This window comes from Lonchura striata, chromosome 19 (genome assembly GCF_046129695.1).
Source record: "Lonchura striata isolate bLonStr1 chromosome 19, bLonStr1.mat, whole genome shotgun sequence".
Taxonomy (NCBI): Eukaryota; Metazoa; Chordata; class Aves; order Passeriformes; family Estrildidae; genus Lonchura; species Lonchura striata.
Genome location: NC_134621.1, coordinates 3,208,716 through 3,228,062, shown reverse-complemented (window position 1 = coordinate 3,228,062; position 19,347 = coordinate 3,208,716). Strand labels below are relative to the sequence as shown.

At 53.2% G+C, this 19,347-nt stretch overlaps 1 protein-coding gene across 6 annotated transcripts in view; it reads right to left on the bottom strand.

Annotated features, from left to right (window-relative positions):
* Positions 1-19,347, bottom strand: part of SEPTIN9 (septin 9) — a 131,501-nt gene that overhangs the window by 39,965 nt on the left and 72,189 nt on the right. For 5 of the 6 annotated variants that reach the window (XM_021535812.2, XM_021535815.2, XM_077787335.1 and 2 more), the window contains one exon: positions 14,244-14,852. In XM_021535812.2, coding sequence (XP_021391487.2) covers positions 14,244-14,852 — 609 coding nt within the window. Of the gene's footprint in view, positions 1-14,243; positions 14,853-18,037; positions 18,073-19,347 lie in introns of all 6 variants that reach the window. The other variant, XM_077787336.1, reaches the window with a different exon arrangement.

Genomic DNA, 19,347 nt, shown 5'->3' with positions numbered 1-19,347 from the left:
CAAAAATAAAAAATGTTTTCTCTCTCTTTCCTCTGTACTCTTCTATGAAAAAATCTTGAAGAGAGAAAAGAATGTGCCTACCATGGATGGATGGATGGATGGATGGATGGATGGATGGATGGATGGAAGAATCAATATTTGAGAGATGTTTTGGGCAGACCAGCACCATAATCACACCAAGAGGGGGATGAAGCACTCAGCACTCAGGTCTCCATCACCATCCACCCTGCAGGGCATTACAAGGACTGGGACCAGCACTCAGACCAAGGGCAGGTGTTCACACACACGTGACAGAAACATTTGCTGGGGAATAGAGAGACCTGAATTAGAAGCTGCTGCAGCAGCTCTCAAAGGAATATCAGGAACCATCACAGGAGTTTCTGTGGCAGCCACCTCTAAGAAAGCAGAGCTTTGCTTCAGGTGTGACTGAAATAAACATTTCAGGGCTGTCATGCATGCTTGGTGAGTGTTTTTGGGGTTCATTAGTACCTGTTTGGCTCTGTTACACCCAATCCCCACCTTTACAGCACCCACAAACCTGACAGGGTTACAGCAGGTCATGCTTCCTGGAGACCTTACACAGGGCAGCTCCTCTGGACACCAAGAGTCCTCCCAGCCTTGCCTCCATTCCCTACAGGACTGGAGAAAGTGTCAGGGGGATGCTCCAGACTGAGAATCCCATGGGCCCCCCTGAGCAGTCCAGGAGGGAACAGCATGTGCTGCCCCACAGCAATGGGTGCCACTGGGTGCTGGGTGCCACTGGTGCTCCCCAGCAGCTCCCCAAACCCTCATCTCAGCCTGGCCAGCACCCAGTGACCCCCAAGCTGAGCCCCATCACTCCATGGAACCAGGGCAGTCCCACTGCCTCCCAAACACATCCCAGGGGAACCAGGGCAGCCCCACTGCCTCCCAAACACATCCCAGGGGAACCAGAGCAGCCTCACTGCCTCCCAAACACATCCCAGAGGAACCAGAGCAGTCCCACTGCCTCCCAAACACCAACCAGGGGAACCAGGGCAGCCCCACTGCCTCCCAAACACATCCCAGAGGAACCAGAGCAGTCCCACTGCCTCCCAAACACCAACCAGGGGAACCAGGGCAGCCTCACTGCCTCCCAAACACATCCCAGGGGAACCAGGGCAGCCTCACTGCCTCCCAAACACATCCCAGAGGAACCAGAGCAGTCCCACTGCCTCCCAAACACCAACCAGGGGAACCAGGGCAGCCCCACTGCCTCCCAAACACCAACCAGGGGAACCAGGGCAGCCCCCCAGCTCCCCAGCTCTGCTCAGAGCCTCCTCCCCAGCTGTGAGCTGAGATAAAGGCCCAGGCTCTGCCCTGTGACACTCACTGCTGCTGAAAGGTCACGGGCCCCAAAGGGGTTTGAGGTTTTCAGCTCTGCAGGATGCCGCTCTCATGTCTGACACCCTCCTGAAGCTGAGAGCAGAGAGTTCTGCTGACTTCAGCCTATTCTTGGGAGCCCAGGTCCCCCAACAACCCCACGAGAACACTTGGGAATCTATCAACCATCAGTGACATTTTTTAACCTGAAGAAAATGCGTTGAAGGCTTTAAGACCCCAGATCCAGAGTTTTGGACCATTCAAGCAAAGGCTGTGGTGGAAACTTAGTTTCTAGATCAAGAGCAACAGGGAAAATCAGCTTTTGAGGCAAAGGCTGGGTGCTGGATCCATCCCTTGAGTGATGCAGGCAGGTCCAGCACATCCCCCCTCTCATCCCTGCCCTTCCCATCCCAATCCATGCTCCTCCAGAGCTCATCAGGGCAAGGCAGACCCCCAGCCTCACAGAGACTGGCTAAAATTCACTCCCTGGACTCCAGAGCCCCCATTCATCTCCGATTTAAGACAAGCTTCAATAAAGACTTAAGCCAAACTTTGGCCTCCCTGCAGAGGTTCAGCAAGACGAGCACTGCCCCCTGCCCTGGACAGAGCTTTTCAAGGAGCCCTTTCCAAACCTCTTCCCAACCCTTTCTGTGCCTCTCCCAGTGCTGCAGCCCCAGGGCTGCGTGTCCCTCTGTGGGAGCCGTGGGAAGGAGGGCACATCCCACACAGGGACACCCTGACCCGCAGGGACACGCAGGGAAGGGCTGGCAGGGGCAGAGTGAGGGTCAGCCAGGCAGGAGAAGAAAAAGAAATCCCCCATGCAGGGATTGCACAGCAGCACTGCTCCTTCCTGCAGCCCCACAGCTCCACCACAGCTGCTTGGCACAGTCTGGGGCTGCCTGAAGGGTGCCAGGACACTCCTGGGGAAGGATGTTCCCTTTCCCCATAAATTCCCCCCCGTTCCCCCACCCCACATGGAGCCCTGTGCATCCAAGGATGCTGCACAATTATCTGCTTCACCAGCTGATGGGGCAGGGAGGATAAAACCAGCCCTAAACCCAAGCACCTTTTGGGGCAACACAGCCTCTTTACACACATCCCCTGCCCCACACCATGTCCAACCACACTGCTGGTCCCTGCACAGGCCAGTGGGGGTGACTCCAGGGCAAATAACTGCATTTCTGTCCCCAAAACAGCCCCAGCCTCTCCAGTCCTGCAGCCCAGCCCTCCTCTCCTGCCCCCCACACCCTGCAGTGGCAGCCCCAGGACTGGCTCCCCAAGAAAGAGTACATCTCCTGATGTACTGCAGGCTGCAGACGCAGCTTTCAGCCAGCTGTGCCTGCTTCTGGGATTTAAATCAGCCTCATCTTCCCCTCCCTTAGGTCTTCCAAATCTTTCCCAGGAAATGCACCCCATGGAAAAACCTGGGAGAACAAACAGGGTGTGCCTGGCCACATCCCGAGCCCCAAGGGCTGCGCTGCTCAGGGCTGAGGGGGTCCTGTGCCCTGGGGGAAAGGGGGCACCAAAGCCTGAGCTCCCCAGGCCCAGAGCTGCCTCTGAGGATGGGACTCACCCCTCTGCATCCGTGCTCTGCAGGGCAGCCAGGGCTGCCCCCATCCCACAGGGAAGGGAGCAGAAGGGTGGAAAGGCTGGCAGGAGAATGAATGCTCCATCCATGCTGCACCCACCCCAAAATGCAGCCACACACTTCACTGCTGCTGCTGCGGCTGAACACGCCTCCCAAAGGGACTCAGCTCCCAGCATGGCTGCAATTGTGCCTTCATTATGAGCGATTTTAGGATTCTCAGTGACTTCTGGAGGAAGTGACTGTGGGTGAGCTCAGACCATACTCCTCCTCTTGCTCTGCCCACAGCCTCGCTCCTCCTGCACCTGCAGACTCCCAGACATGGCTCAGATAGTTTTTTTTTTATCAAACCGACAACATTCTGAATAAAATTCCCTAAATCTCCACTGAATAAAATTCCCTAAAAATAAAATTCTGAATAAAATTCCCTAAATCTCCACGCTCCAACAAGCAAAGCAGGGTTTGGAGAAGCTTTCATACCAGGGCAGCAACCCACGGGGGCTGAAGATGTGACAGCCACCAGGTCCCCCCTGCCCACAGGAGCCCATCTGTGCCTGCCCTTCCCCAGGCTGACATTCTGTCCCAGCCCTGTCTGTCTGTCTGTCCTGGGCACACAGCAGCTGCTATTCCCTGCCTGGCCAGGTAGATGGTGCTCAGCCAGCACCAAGCGGGAATTCCTCCCTGCTGGAAGGGTTCTGCTGAGCCAAGAATTCAGCAGGGATTTTCACTGAGGAAAGTCCTGCTCCAACCCCAAACAAACTCAGATTCAGCTCTCCCAGACTTTCACTTCAGCCTGGGAGATGGTGGATAAACTGCTGCAAATATTTCAGCAGAACTGCTGTTTCCCCAGATCCCATCCTCTGCTGGAAACTCACTCTGATGACATTTCGCCCCAAACATCTCCCACAAAACCAAAATGTGCAAAGCCCCGAGGAGCAGGAAACAATTTACCAGTTTTTCCCATAAAGTCAGAGGGATGAGTGTGGTAGGTACATTTTTTTTTTTCCTTAGGAATTTTTTATAGAGGAGCATAGAAGAAAAAAAGAGAAAACCACTTTTATTTTTATTCTTTGTTTTCCCCATGTAGAATGTGTTTAGAAAATTGTTTACCTGGGATGATTGCTTGATTGGATTCTGGTGAGGAATGTTTGAGCCTGATGGCAAATCCAACCCACCTCTGTCTGGACTGGAGAGAGGGTCAGGAGGTGTGTGAGTTAGATATGGTAGTTAGAACAAGCAGGTTTGTAGTTTTAGTATCTTCCTTTACATAGTATATTAATGTATTACAGTATAGTTATAATAAATAAACAATTCAGCCTTCTGAACTAAAGTCAAACATCATCATTTCTTCCCACCAAGTTCACCTACATTTACAACAGATGGGGGCCAGGGGGACCCTCGGGGCCCCTCGTCCTGCTGGAAGCTGGGGGAGGGAGTGTCCAGGCTTTCCATCCCTTCACCCCAGGGTCACCTCCCCAGCCAGGCCGGATGTAGGATGTCTAATATTTCTCCAGTTCTGTTTTAACACTCACACCATCTTGGGAGCAGGAAGCTTAAGCCATTTCCTGCGAGGCATTGCTCTGCCCTTCAAATATTTTCAGCCTCGGTGCAAACTGTTTTAAAACCGAGCCTGGCAGCTGGGAGTGTGAAATCAGAGGAGGGGCTTGACCAGGGAAAATTCAGCTTGTGAAACCTATCCAGTCCCTGCTGCTGCAGAGCAGCAAAATAAATATTGCTGCAGACAATAAAAGAGAGCAATTAATCTTGCATGTCTGAAAAATGAGAAGGCAAAGCAAAAACTCCAAACAATGTTCTCTGTGCCTCTCCCAAGGGACACAACACTGGTCCCCAGCAGAAAGCCACAGCCATGTCTCCCCTTGTCTCTGCAGCCACGATTTGAAGATTTCTCAGCTTTGCTCTTTCAGTGGAGCCCAAATCATGGCTTTGGTTTGCTTGCCCCATAAATAATCTGTCCCACACATGGACTGAAAGCACCCCAAAGAGACCCTTCCCACTCCTCCAAATGGAGGAGAAGACAAATGTTCATTCCCTGACACCCTGCAGAAGAATTTTGGGCAGTGCCAGGGCAGAGCTGGCAACCCCACAGAGCCCAGAGGTGAGCAGAGCTCAGCCCCACAGCTGCCTCAGCCAGGGATGGGGACAGATGGGTGGCAGGTCCCCTCCTGCTGCTGGCCCTGGCTGCTCCAGCCCACCTGGGAGCTCTCCTTATCCCCTCTCAGCTCTTCTCCAGGTGGCACACAGGGACACGGGGATGGGGAAACAAAGCCATGCCCCAGGGCCCAGCAAAGGGCTCTGCTCCCCTCTCACATGGCTGTTCCTTCCCAAGACTTTCCTGAACCAAAACCACAAAGCAGAAAGGAAATCCCAGAGCTCCTCCAGGGCCCTGCAGGAACCCTTCACCTCCCAGCCTCAGGACGTGCACTCCTGGGCTGTAAATAAACTTTTATTTACTACACAAAGTAGGGCAAGGAGGACTGTTTCCCTGAGGAATGGTGGGAGGAACATCAGGGTTATGGCAGGATCTCAGATTTCATCTGACTCCACAAAGCAGTTCCTGGAGACCTCGGCAGGAGCCACAACACCTCTGCAGTGGCCACGTCCCACCCAAATCCTGACTGCCAGCCCAGACAGGAATCTCTCGGGGGCACAGAGCTGCCCAGCCACCCCACACCCAGCACTGCCAGGCTTGGAGAGAACGGGGCTGGAGCAAATTCACCTCCTGCATCCCACAGAGCAGCACCCAGCCGAGCTCCAGCCCCTGCAGCCGGGCCATGCTGCATTCCCTGCTGCCCCCAGGACCACCCACACCCCTGATGTGCTGCCTTATCAAAGTTCCCATCACATCTCGGAGCATTGAACTACCCAAAGCCAGGGCATCACCCTCAGCACTCAACTGCATCCTCTCATCTTCTCCAAGGCCACCAAAAGGGCTGGACAGGGGGTCTTGAGGCCGGTGTGACCCCAGGGAGGGCCCCAGCAGCCTGTGAACTTGGCCTCCCACTTCCACCCTGTTTATCTGCATGCTGGGATGCAGGAGGAAGCAAGTTCAGCCAGAGTTTGTCTAAACAATTGTGTTTTATCAGAAGAGGGGCTCAGATCTGCTCCTTTTTCCCAGGACATATCTGGACAATTCCAAGGTACTCTCCATTCTCCATTCAGCCTGCACCAGATGGATAAGCATCAAAGAAAAGCTTGGCACACACACTTCAGCCAGTGAACATCCACAGCAACAGGACAACCTGACCCAAGGCTGTCTGGGGGCTGTCAGGCACTCATGAGAACAAGGGATTAATGCCCTACCCAGTTCTGTGCTGCTGCAAATCCCTTTTCACCTCCATTCCCCTAGGAATAATACCGGAGAACTCCTGGTAAGACCACCTGACACAGACAAACCCTGGATGTCTTCTCAAGGCTTGACAAGCTAAATATAAATCCAAGGTTATGCTCATATGTGCCAGAGCATCATCAGCCTCTGAACTTGAAGGTGTTGAAAAAATGCTTCATTTCACCCATCCTTCATTGCTGCTGGACAAATGGCCTTTGCCATGCAAAAACCAGCCTACAGCTTCCACGCAGAACAAACTGCAGCTGGTACAAGCCCAGCAACCCCAAATGCCCACCCTGTCAAACCTTAGGTGGTTTGTTAAAATTATTTGCTTTTCATAAATGCATAAACATCTGCAAAATTTTGTTGGTTTATTATATTTATTTATTTATTTTTATTTATGTCTATTTATTTTGGAGCAGACCCTTGGGTCCAGCTTTGTCTCCCAGCACGCCTGGATAAACCAAGATGATTCAAGAGGGTGAAGTACTGATGCGTGTGACCCTACAGAAACCCTGGGAACTTCTGTGCAGAGACCAGTTCAGAAGATCAGTGAGATGAGTGACCCAAATTTAACCAACTCAAAGCAAAGCAGCTCTCTCCACACATCCCTCCTTTAAAACCTCAACAGATGTAAGAAAAACTGGGCTCAAAGAAGTCTGAGCACAGGCTGCAATCCAAGACCAGCTGCTTTTTCCATTTATAGCCACACTGACTTCAGCTTCACCAAGGCATTTTGGACAATGTGGAAGGGTCTCTGTGTCTGTTTGTTTGCTGGAGGAGTGTAAAGAACACAAATGGACTGCTGTCATCTTATCTTTTTTTGCTCAAAACAGATCGTTTGATCTTCTCAAAACAATGTTTTCTCTCCATAATCTCAATTCAGTCCCCTGACAGAGTTTATGGAGCTGGCACTGCACCCAGCCTATGGTGTCCCTGCAACCACTGGCCAACAGAAACATCTCGGGCAGGGACAGCAGTTTAGAAATAGGTTAAAAGAGAATGATTCCTTAATTACAGAAGGTTCATCACCACTGCCATCACTTCCCTCCCTCAGCAGACAGCAGAGAAGTCACAAAACAAGCAGCCAGGCCTTACTGCAGGAGATCAAAGCACACTCTTTGTTTTATCTTGTTCAAGATAACGGATTTTATTTGCCTTATCAGCCTGTAGGATGATTAACCTAAATGTGAGAAAGCTGGAGGATCCAAAGGAGCTGATGGGTGGGGAGCATGTTCCCCAGCACGCTGCCATGGGCTCCAGACATGCAAATACCACAGGATAAACAGAGAAACTCCTGGTTCCTACATGTCCCCCTCAGCCAGGGCTGTGTCTCCCTGTGCCTTCCAGCACCACTTGGATGAGCACAAATCCCACAGAGCAGGCAGGAGCACTCACCCCTTTCTGAGCCAGCAGAGACACCTCTGGCCAGGGGGACATGTAGGAGCCAGGAGTGCTCAGGGCTCACAGCTGGAGCACAGAGCCCTGAGCCACAGCCAGGTGACCCTGCAGTCAGTCACCTTCTGATGCAACAGGAGGCTCTCCACAGGATCTCTCCTGCAAGGCTCAGGAGGTGAGGAGATGACCTGGATGGATGCACAGCCTTGTCCAGACCCCAGCCAGCCATAGCAGAGACCTGCCAGGTGTCAAAGGCCAGGGTCACTCTGCAGCTCAGCAGAATCACAGACTGGCTTGGTAGGAAAGGACTTTAGAGACCACCCAGTGCCACCCCTGCCATGGGCAGGGACACCTCCCACTATGCAGTATGCTCCAAACCCCATCCAGCCTGATCCTGGACACTTCCAGGGATCCAAGGGCAGCCACAGCTTCTCTGGGCACCTGTGCCAGGGCCTCACCACCCTCACAGAGAAAATTCAATACCAATATCTCATCTAGCCCTGCCCTCTGGCAGTGGGAAGCCATTCCCCGTGTCCTGTCACTGCAGGCTCCTTGTCCTACATCCTTTTCCAGCTCTCCTGGAGCTCCTTTAGTCCCTGGAAGGGGCTCTGAGCTCTCCCTGGAGCCTTTTCCTCTGTTAACACCCCCAGCACTCCCAGCCTGGCTCCAGAGCAGAGGGGCTCCAGCCCTGGAGCATTTCTGTGGACTCACTCCAGCAGCTCCACATCCTTCTGATGGATGCAGCATCCCCAGCTTCGCCCTGTCCTGGTCTCAGACCCCAGGGAAAGGAAGTGGGAACAGTGCAAAGGGTGTTTCCTATGGGAAACTGTCCCTGTGCACAGTGAAGCTCCACTGGGGACGTCACTGCTTTTCCTACAGGCCCTCAGGGACTTCCAGCAAACAAATCCTCCAGGCTCTGGCTGCCTGCAGTGGACAGCCTCATTTCCTGGGGTGTTTCCTGCCCAGCTGGAGCTTCCACATGGGACAGCACCCACACGAAGTGTGCCCACGCAAAGAAGGGACACGAGTGTGCCAGGGATAACACAACACAACGAGCTTGGGGACAGCATTCCTGGGGACAGGGATGTGCAGCACCAGCACATCACCCAGCCTCCTGCTGGCATCCTCAGTGCCCACACTGCAACCCAAAGGAGAGCCCAAGGCAGAGCCCAAAGCACAGCCCTAAAACACAGCCCCAAATACATAGCTAAATACACAGCCCTAAAACACAGCCAAATACACAGCCCCAAACACACAACCCCAAATACACAGCCCCAAAACCCAGCCCCAAAACACCCCGAGGGGCAGTGGCTGCCCCCTGCACAGCCAGGCACAGGGCACATGCAGGGATGGGGAGCAGGCAGTGTCTCCATGATGGGACACATTCCTCTCCCCCACACATGCTCCCACTCTTCCTTCCATGTCACTAGGCCTGCAGGTCTAGATTTTTCCAGATTATTTCATTTTTGGCACCAGTGTCCACAAACCTAGACTCAGTGTTTCCCACTCAGCCCCTCCATTTGGAATCCTGGGCTATAGGAATTTTCCCATTAAAAATAATAACAAAAAAAAAAAAAAAAAAAAAAAAAGAAAAAAGAAAGACTACCCATAACCTAGCCTGAATCTGTCAGCTGGTTTTGGAGGAAACATTTCCCTACAGCTTTAATCTCTTTGTACAGTTAAAGAGCTGGAAACGGTGACTCACTGCATCTCACTCAGCCCTGGGCTCTCCATCCCAGGGAGCCTCACTGTGTTATCAGCTCTCCAAATCCCTACAACCCCTGCAGCCCCACATTCGGTGCCACCCTAGCAGCCCAGGACAGAAGAAAAGTCACCCCAAGGCTTGTGTGGCCTCATTTCTCCATCCCTGGGTGTCCATAGCAGGACAGGGGTTTGAAACTGCATCCCCCACCACAACCACACAGCAACAGGTCCTTGGTTTTTACAAGGATTTCAGTGGATCTCAAAATTTACTTCTTTCTATTTTTAAGTGTTGTTTAACTGTTTAAATTTTAACCCAACCCTATAGGAATTCTAAAGAAAAGTCTTCCCATAAGGGTTCTAGGTGTAAAAAAAGAATGAAAACCATTTAATTGCTTTGCACTCCTGATGCTGCCCTGCTTGTTGTGCAGCAAAATAGATGGGGGGACCCTGCTGAGTTTTGAGAGACACCTGGCACCCTGTGTGCCTGTCCCAAAGGAGACAGGGGACAAAACATCCAGCAAAGCTGAAAGCTCAGAGATGGTTCAGATTGTTTTGCATAGACACAGAGGAAGGTCATAACCTGTTTTAGGTGTTTTTATCTGCTTTGCTTTATCTAAACAAGCTCCAGAGCATCCTTGCCATGAAGGCCCACGGGGCAGGAGCAGGAGCAGTGGTGGGACAGAGCCTGCCTTGCTGGCTGAGTGCTGTCCCAGGGCCTGGGCAACCTCAGCAGCTTGTGAGGAGACAGACAGGAGCATCATGTCAAACCAGCTTTCACCTCTCCTCTGGGACTGCTTCCAATCCACCACCTGAGATCCCAGAGCTGAGCCTTCACCCAGCGCTGAGCCATTAACACAAACAGCTTTTGACTGGGGGAAGTAGAAACAGACTATTAAAACAAAATTGAAAACATTAATTTTTCTGCCTTCCTCCCTCTCTAAGCTCGAGGCTGTACATTGCAAGGAACAAGAGAAGGCCAAAATGTTCAAGCACACCAGCACAATGCCAGAGAGGGGAGGCACAGTGAAAATGGGGATGCTGTGGCAGGATCACCCATGACAGATTTGATGTGGCTTTTCCTGAGGATTCCCTTGTCCCTCATCCAGCTGAGGATCCCACGAGATCTCTCCGTTGCACAGGGCAGGGGGATGTCTCTGGATGAAGCCCTGCTGCTCCCACACTGATTCCCTGCTCCTCTCCTCACAGGGATGAACCAGCAGCTCCTGCCACACTGGCACCACAGCACTGCTCAGACCTGCTCTGCCAGCACAGGGCAGGAACATCCTCCTCTGCCAGCCCCAGACCAGTGCCCTGGGACTGGGAGTGAACTGCTGCCCACAGCAGGAGCCTGGGAGAGGTCACCCCCACCCACAGGAGCTCAGATTTGGATATTCACATTTGGTAAGTCCTGCACAGCAAGGACAGCCTCCCACAGCCCTTCACCTTGTTTTTAGGGCTATTTTTAATTGCTTGTGCCTCCTTCTGCCCTCTGTGTGTCCTCCCCTTGCCCGCACTGCACAGCCCAGCTCACATTGCTCTGGCAGACTCCAACCAGAGCAATCCCCACCACCTGCTCATCCCATCACATCTTGTCCCAGCTGGGGAGCCCAGGCACACAAAACCTCCATTGACACCTCCACTGGAGATTTTGGGGACACAAACCCCACCTTTGTAGCAGCACATCCCACAGGGATGTCCCATCTCCCTGTCACTAATGGCCCAATTCAATGTTATACCAGCACAAACGAAGCAAATGCTCCCCAGGGAGTGCAGGAGAGCACAAAGACCCAGGGAGGGATAACATGGATGGGAAGGAATATTTCTTGCCCCATTAAACACCTCTGCTCTGCTGCCACCTCGGGAAGCCCAGCTCTGGAGCAGGCTCAGCCCACACCGCCAGCCACGCTGCCCTAGTGGAGCTCAGCCCTGAAATTACTCCTTTCCTCTGTGGTTTGCTCTGAGCTGCCAAGCTCCCTGTGACTGCTTTTCTCCTCTGACAGGCCTCTTCCTGCACAGCACGCTCTCCTGCATGCCTGCAGCAGCAGGGCAAGGCAGCTGAGCCTGACAGCTGGGGAAGGCAGGTCCAGCACAGGAGTGAGGGCAGCTGGAGGCAGCTGCCTGCATCCCCTGCTCAGCTGTTTGTGCTGAGAGCCACCAGCCACGGGATCCAGGCTGTCCCATGCTCCAGGAGCACCTCCTGGTGACCCAAACCCTGGAGCAGGAGCTGCCACACTGTGGGAATCCAGAGCTTCCCTCTGGCTGCCCTGGGACCCTGGCAGGGGTCAGGAACCCCCCTGGACAGAGCCCCCAGAGACACTGGCTGTGATCTCTGCCCATGGAAAAGAGTTTTCAATCTTGCAGGATGAATTACAAGCTCTCAGTGTTTGATATAAGTAATAATTAAGTGTGGCACGGGTGCAAAAGTAAAATTTTAGGATTCTAGATTAGGGATCCAAAGGGGACAAGATGGAGGAAATTGGGTGTGTCTTGTCCTTTTTCTCCTTCTTCATGCCCTCCATGTTTCACTGTGGTGTTGGCATTTTTCTGCTGGTTCAGGCTGGGGACACACTGTCCAACGTAGGTGACAGATATTGGCACGTTATTGTAAATGCAGCCCAGGGAGTTTCTGGTATTTAATGTTTGTCACATCCCACTGAGGGCAGAGCCCCACACGCTGCCCTGCAGGACAGAGCTGGGCAGGGCAGCAGAACATGTGAGAGATAAACAGAATAAACAACTTTGGAACCAGCACAGACCAATTATGGCTTCTGCTTTGGCACAGGGCTGACAGACAGAGACTTTCTACAATCTCAGGATCATCAATACCTCAGATTCTGACACCACACGAGTCCCTGCTGCAGACATCAGAGGGGCAGCGTTTTCATCTGGGGGGTTCTGCTGGGAACAAAGCTGCAGTGGAGCTGATGAGGATTTGCAACGTGCCTGCACTCATCCGTGGGACATCCTGAGGGTCCCTGTGCAGCCCCCCCAGATCTCTCTGTGTTCTTGCACCAGCAACAAGGAGAGAGGCCATGCACCTGCCCAGCATCACTTGAGGGTGGGTGTTGTGGACCAAGGGGAGGAACAGCCCAAAATGGGGTCCCAAAATGGGGTGAGAGCTAACCAGGGCAACCTGAAGGCATGGCAGTGGAGGAGGAGGTGGTCAGGAAGGGGACATGCTCTGGCAGTGACCCTGGGCTGCTCCCTTGTGCTGACACACAGGGAAAAGGAGACAGAGCTTTCATGACCCCTCCAACTTTGTCTTTGTGGCTGTGGGGTTGGACCTCGATGATCTTTAGGGTGCCTTCCAAGCCAAACCATTCTGTGAGGATTCTTGGAGACTTTTGGACTGAAAGGCCCTTTTGTAGCAGAGCCAGGCTGGCTCGTGCTGAAGGCAGACTGCAGACAGCTGGGCTCAGGGGTGACACTCGTCTCAGCAGCTGTCCCCCCTCTCTCCCTGCCCCGGGCAGCTGGAGCATTCAGCATCTCAGCCAGTCTTCTGCTCTTAAAGTGCCAAACACTCGTGGGGTTCAGGGCTTGGGGCTCTCAGAGCAGCCCGAGCCAGCAGGATGAGGCTGAGCACCCACCCACAGGGCAGGATGGGCCTCCAGGGCACCACACACAGCAGCTGGGGACAGAGCTGGGGGTCACAAAATCCCCATCCTTGGGCTGGGGCTCAGAGCTCAGCTGTGCCCAGCTGGAGATGGCCCAACCTGTAAAAAAACCCAGCTCAGAAAAGCCATGCCTACACCACACACAGTAAGAAAAAACCCTCCTGAGTCCTGCAGGTTTGACATCAGCTCTCCTGCTGACTCCTGACTTGGTTGTCCACCAGCACACACCGCAGCCTGGCCTCTCTGCACGTCAGTGTGAGCACAGGGCTGCACCCAGGAGAGGGGATGCAACCCCTGGTCCAGCTCCAGGGCCAGGCATGGACCTCCCAGCTCCTGGCTCAGCCACCCCAGCCCATCCCACAGCCTCCAGGGAGAGGCACAGGGTGGGGAGGGAGGAGGTTCCCTCCCCCTGACCACGGGGTCCCTCGCAGGAGAGAGCTCATGGGCGATGGGGAATGGAAAAGTAATTAAAAGGTCTGAAAGGAAAATCTCCAAAACATTCTGGAGAATAAATGACAGCTGGCAAGGGAGGGAAGCTGGCTTTAATATGGAATTAATTGAAAACAAGATAGAGCTAATATAAGCCAGGTCTCTAGTTTAATAGTGGCTCTGGTCCATGATGTTATTAGACTTTGTCTCCAAGGTCAAAAACCCTGACTTCTGCTAATGAAGAGGCGGTTCCTGCCCCACAGCCATAAACAACACCACCAAACAACGATATCCCAACAACACTTCCAGAGCCAGCACCTCTCCCACACCTCAGAGCCTTTCCAGGGCCCTGTGGGTCTGCACACAGGGCCTGAGCTGGCATTTCCCAGCACCTCGGGAGGCACAGTGGAAGTGGGGATGTGGCAGGATCACCCATGACAGATTTGATGTGGCTTTTCCTGAGGATTCCCCTGTGCCTCATCCAGCTGAGGATCCCACGAGATCTCTCCATTGCACAGGGCAGGGGGATGTCTCTGGATGAAGCCCTGCTGCTCCCACACTGATTCCCTGCTCCTCTCCTCACAGGGACGAACCAGCAGCTCCTGCCACACTGGCACCACAGCACTGCTCAGACCTGCTCTGCCAGCACAGGCATTTCCTTTTCTCTTTCCTTCTAGACTCGACAGGATTTCTTATTGAACTCGACAGTTCATTCAGGCAGGATAAGCCCAAGGGGAACAGCTCTGCGTGCAGACACCTCTGAGCACAGCATCACCAGAGGAGCTGCAAGAGCAGCACGCAGCCCCTGCGGCAGGGCTGCACTCACCTTCCTCCCTCTTGGCCGGGCTCTCCGTGGGCACCGAGCCCTGCAGCTTTGGCTCTGGCAGCTGGGGCTGGGCGGGCAGGGCAGGCTCGCAGCTCTCGGCCGGCCTCGTGGCCGGGCTCTCGGCGGCTCTGGCCCCCTGGTTGTCCGGGCGGCGCGGCGGCAGCTCGGGGATCTTGGAGGCCGGCGCCTCGGCCCGCCGCAGCCCCGGCTCCTGGGGCTTGCCCAGGGTGATCTCGGTCCTCCTGGCCGTGGGCTCGGGGGGTTTGTGCCCCACATCGGCTCGCTTGAGGCCGAAGCGCGACAAGCCCGAGGTGGAGTTCTCCACCTGCTTGGATGAGATGTCAATGGAGATTTCTGTTCTTCTGGACACCGGCTCGGGCAGTTTGGGTCCAGAGAGCTCCACTCTCCTCAGAGGGGGCTTGGGGGATCTTTGCACTGTGGGCTCCGCGTGGCGGGCGGACGGCTCCGAATTCCTGGCGCCGAGTTCCTGGAACTTCTGCGTGGAGCTGGACACGGTGGACCTGAGGAGGGTGTTCGGGGCCCGTCTTTGTGGGGTGGAGGAATTTGAAGACTGATCTACCTCCTCGACCTCAAAGGATCTTTTCAGAGCTGAAAAACATCAAAAGTAGTTCAGGATTTAGTTACCATCCACCTGAGGGTCTATGGACACTGCGCAAGGCTCCTAACTCCATTTCTGCTCCTTCATCCCAGGACTCACAATCAGTTTAAGCAGCTGGGGATAAAAGGCCATGCCTCTTCAGACAAGTTAAAAACCCAGTAATAAAACAAATCAGGGACAGGAAATTCAGCCCCAGAGCAGAAATCATCCCCACACTGCCTCCATCCCACTCTCAGAGGGGAGCAGAGGGTCCCACCATGGTAGGGCAGAGCAGAGAGGGCACTGGCTTTGGGGGGAGACAGAGATCCAGCTTCCAACACCTCGCTTTCCCTCTCACATCCAAAGGATGCACAGATAAACACAGGCTTTCCTGTGAGCACTGCCAGCCAAATCCAAGTTGGGAACAGGAAAACAATCCCAGGAGAGCACCAAATCCATACAAATGCAGCAAGAAACCAAAGCTGGCAGCCACAGACACTCATATCATTAAAATCAAACCTAGAGACCACATGAACCAAAGACTGAAGTGTTTTGAGCACATGAACTTGAGACCCCCATACAAGGAAAGGGACAGCTGATCCCTGCTCCTTACAGGACCCAGCCAGGTAGAAACTAAAGGCTGAACTCCACAGAAAGGGAACCACTGCTGGATCCCATCGAAAAGCCACAGGCTGTAAAAACCCTCTGGTCCCCCCTGAACCCCCAGGCAGGCACAGGGTCAGGGCAGGATAAGGCACAGCCTTGAGATCCCAAGAGAGCCTCCATGAGGCAAGGCTGAGCTGGTGTGGTGACAGCCACACTGCTAATGGCCAAAACAAACATCAGCAACCAGTCCACCCATCCTTTACATCAACAGAATAGCAACAGTGAGATTTAGCCTTTAAAAACCTAGGCTTGAGATCCTACAGGACATCAGGCTGGTGAGGGGCTTGAGACAGTAGGTGCTGCTCCCTGCAGCAGTCCCTGCCCTGCAGTCTGCACTTAGCACAGCTCATGCACTGCAGGTCTGTGTCCAAGTCACAGCTCTCAGCATCCCAGAATAATTAATTCCAAAAAAGCCCCACACTGGAAAGCTCTTTCAACATGTTCAAACTCTCAGGTCTCAAACCCCAAGCTGGAGCTCTGACCCTCCAGCACAGATTTTCTACAGTTTCCCTTCTCCATCACACACTTTATCCAGAAACTAACATTTTAGCTGTTTTTTTTTCCCAAAACCCCCACGTTTAGAACAATGCAGCAGCCAAGCCCAGCTTGCATTTTGCTGGGAACAAAGAGAGCGGAAGGGACGACCCGACAGGGAGCCCTTGCCTGGCCTTGAGCAAAGCTGGGTGGGCAAGAGCAGCAGAGGACACTGGCAGCTCCCTGAGGGATGGAATCACACTTCTGTCCACATCAGGCTCTTCAAACCTGCCTGTCACTCCTCCAGCCAGCTCAGCCCCCACCTCTTCCCTGGAACAAGCAGCTCTCTAACCTCCTGAGAGATGTGTCTTGAGGAACAGGGTAAATGCTCTCAAGGAACCCGGCAGCAAAGGAAATGCTGACGAGTCTTTCCTTAATGAGCGTTGTCCTGGAGATCCCTCAGTACCAAGTGGTTTGGGGATTTCTTTCTGACCTGTTAATGAGCTTTGGATGCAAACAGCCCTGCTGACCTACAAGGGTTCCTCACATGAGGCACATCCATCATCTCCACTCCTCGGAGCCCTGCTGCCCCTTCCCAAAGGAATGGTGAGTATCCCGATTGCAATGCTGACCTACATGGCCCCTTTCTTTGGACTTTAAACCCCACAAAGTGCCCCAAGCCCAGTGTAAACCTGCCCAATGCCACCCATGTGGTCTTTCTGGAGCACAGCCAGCCCCTGCCCTTATCAAAGGGCTGGACTGAATTACCACAACCAAAAATGGCTTTTTTCCAGGTCCTTCAGGGCCCTGTTGCAGAAAAGAGAAAAAGGTCAAAGCCCAGACACAAAGGGGTTCAGAAAGCCCCAGGCAGAGCTGCAGAACCACGATTACAGTCTCAGGACAACCAAAGTCCTCCCTGGTGCTGCAGTGCCAGCGGGCAGGAAGGGGCACTGAGGGGCTGGGCAGGGAAACTTCATCCCAGAGAGGGGCAGAAATGGCTCAGCAGAGTTCCTGACAGCAAAATGATGAGGAGCCTCAGGTGCCAGCAGCATTCCCTCCCCAGCAGGGTCACTGAGCTGCCTGGGGACAGCCCAGGAGCTTTCTCTCCCCTCTCTGCAGGATGGGGTGACCATCTCAGGGCTTCACAGGGGTTTCAGTACCCAGCTTGTCCTGCTGGCACATTTGGCCACTGCCCTGAGCTCAGCGTGGTCTGGAGAAGGTCAGAGATCCCAGGCAGGAGAAAGGAGAAGGACTCTGACCATGAGGGTTTGTGTTTCCACCTCTGAGACAGAGCCTCACTGATGTTGCTATTGGACACAAAATGAGTGCACAGGAGTTTGTAAGTTCAAAAGAGAAAAAGACCTAGTTATATTCAAACATCTGGTATTTACAGAATTCTAAATATGACCGTGGATTGGAGGATGGAATTACCACCACCTCTCCAGCCACACTGGTCCAAAGATCAATTAATCATTTCTCTCTACCTACAGAGAAATATATAAGCTATTCTATTTATACATGAAATTGAGTGGGAACTCTGACTCTCAAATATGTAAACATTATCAGAAGGCTAAAGAAATGTTATGAAAGCTTTAAAACTTTCAAAAGAACTATAAAAGAAAACTTAACACTTTTAAAAATCAAAGCAACACACTGCTATGAACATAATGATCCTCAGGAATGTCACCTTCAGCAATGCTGGCCCTCAGAAGCTGGAGTTCCCTGCTCAGCACTGCCTCTCTCCTCCTTGCATGAGAAGAGAGAAGGCCCTTCAGGAAGCACATCAGCTCTCACAAAAAAAGAGAAAAAAACTTATAAATAGTGTGTCCTGCACAGAGCCAGGAAAGGAAAGTAAACAGCCTCTGCTCCTCCTCCCAGCTTCCTGCAGGGAAGTGTCTGTATTCCTCACAAAAACAGCAGCTGAAGGCAAAGCAGGGCTCTAGGGCCCCACACCCCATCCCAGGGTCCCACATGGGCAGTAGTGGCTAATCCTCAGTGTCCCCAAAGGCTCCAGGTCCCCTCACATCCCTGAGAGCCCCAGACAAGGTGTCCCTGCCCTGAGCAGGGCTGGCCATGCTGCAGGGTTGTCCCCTTGGAGTATTTTCCAGGGGGTTTTGGGCACGAGCAGGGCTCTCCCAGCCCCACCAGCAGCATCCATCCATTGTCTGGCTGGTGTTGGAGGCAGCTGGGCATGGAAGGTGCTGAAGGTGTTGAGCACCAGCCTTCCTTCTTCCCCTGGAGGTGCCCGTGGGGCTGAACCTGCACTGCCTTTGGCACGTCCTTCTTTCAGCCAGCTCCAACCCATTCACACATCTCTGGCTCAATCCACCACTGCTGAAGGCAGCGACTTCTGGGCAGGGAAAGCCCAAAATCCCCTAAAATGAGATTTCCACGCGCTTCCTATCAGATGCAACCTCTGCAACAGCCCAGCACCATCATGTCTGGGCTGGGAGCTGCTCACTGCCAAGTCTCTCTTTGGGACCAGACATTGGCAAAACCCCTCAAGGTCATGGAGCTTTGCTCAGCACCACCCAGCTCTGCATGGCTGGCTCAAAACCACCACTGCTCATCCATCCTCCTGTTGGAAGAGGGAGGCAGGGCTCTCCAGGGTGGCTCTGCTGGCTGTGCACAAGGACATGCCCTCCTGAAAACCCAAACCTGCTCCACACCACACAGTGTGGAGGCAAGAACAGTGTGCCTTCACCCTGCTCAAATGCTCCCCAGGCAGGCACAGGGGATTAAAAGGATAAAACATTGATTTCACTTTCTATTTTACACAGCAGTGCTGGGGATGGCTGCACAGGGAGGCCGCTGTGTCCTCCTGGTCACCCCCCAGCCAGGCACCAGAGGTCACAGCCAGCAGTCAAAGCTGCTCTTTAGGGATCTTCTAAGCCGGGGAGGGAGGGCAGAGGTCTGGTTCAAATCCCAGCAGTTCATGCAACAGCCCAGAGTCCTGCAGAGATGTCACAAGTGAGTGGCACTGGGGACTCCCACGTGCAGAAGGAGAGTCCCTCCTCAGGAGTCCCAGGCAAGCCAAGGGTGCCCAGATGCCATGAAGGAATCTGGCTTCTGCACAGGAACTCTAATGTGGGAAATAACAGAGGTAAGAAGATTTTTAGGAAGTTGGAAAGGTCTTAGAAACAGAAAGAGCAGAGAAACTCCAAATTAGCTGCAGTTGTAAAGTCTGAAGGTAGAAAAAGTTACAAAAGGACATGAAACAGTAGTTGAACTCTTAGGTTTGGTTAAGATAGACCTTAAGATTGGAGAAAGATATGTTTAGCAAGATACTAGAAGGTTTTAAGCCTAATAATGAAGTATTGAGTATTGTTAACAGAAAGCATACAAGTAAACATGGTGTGAAGTAAG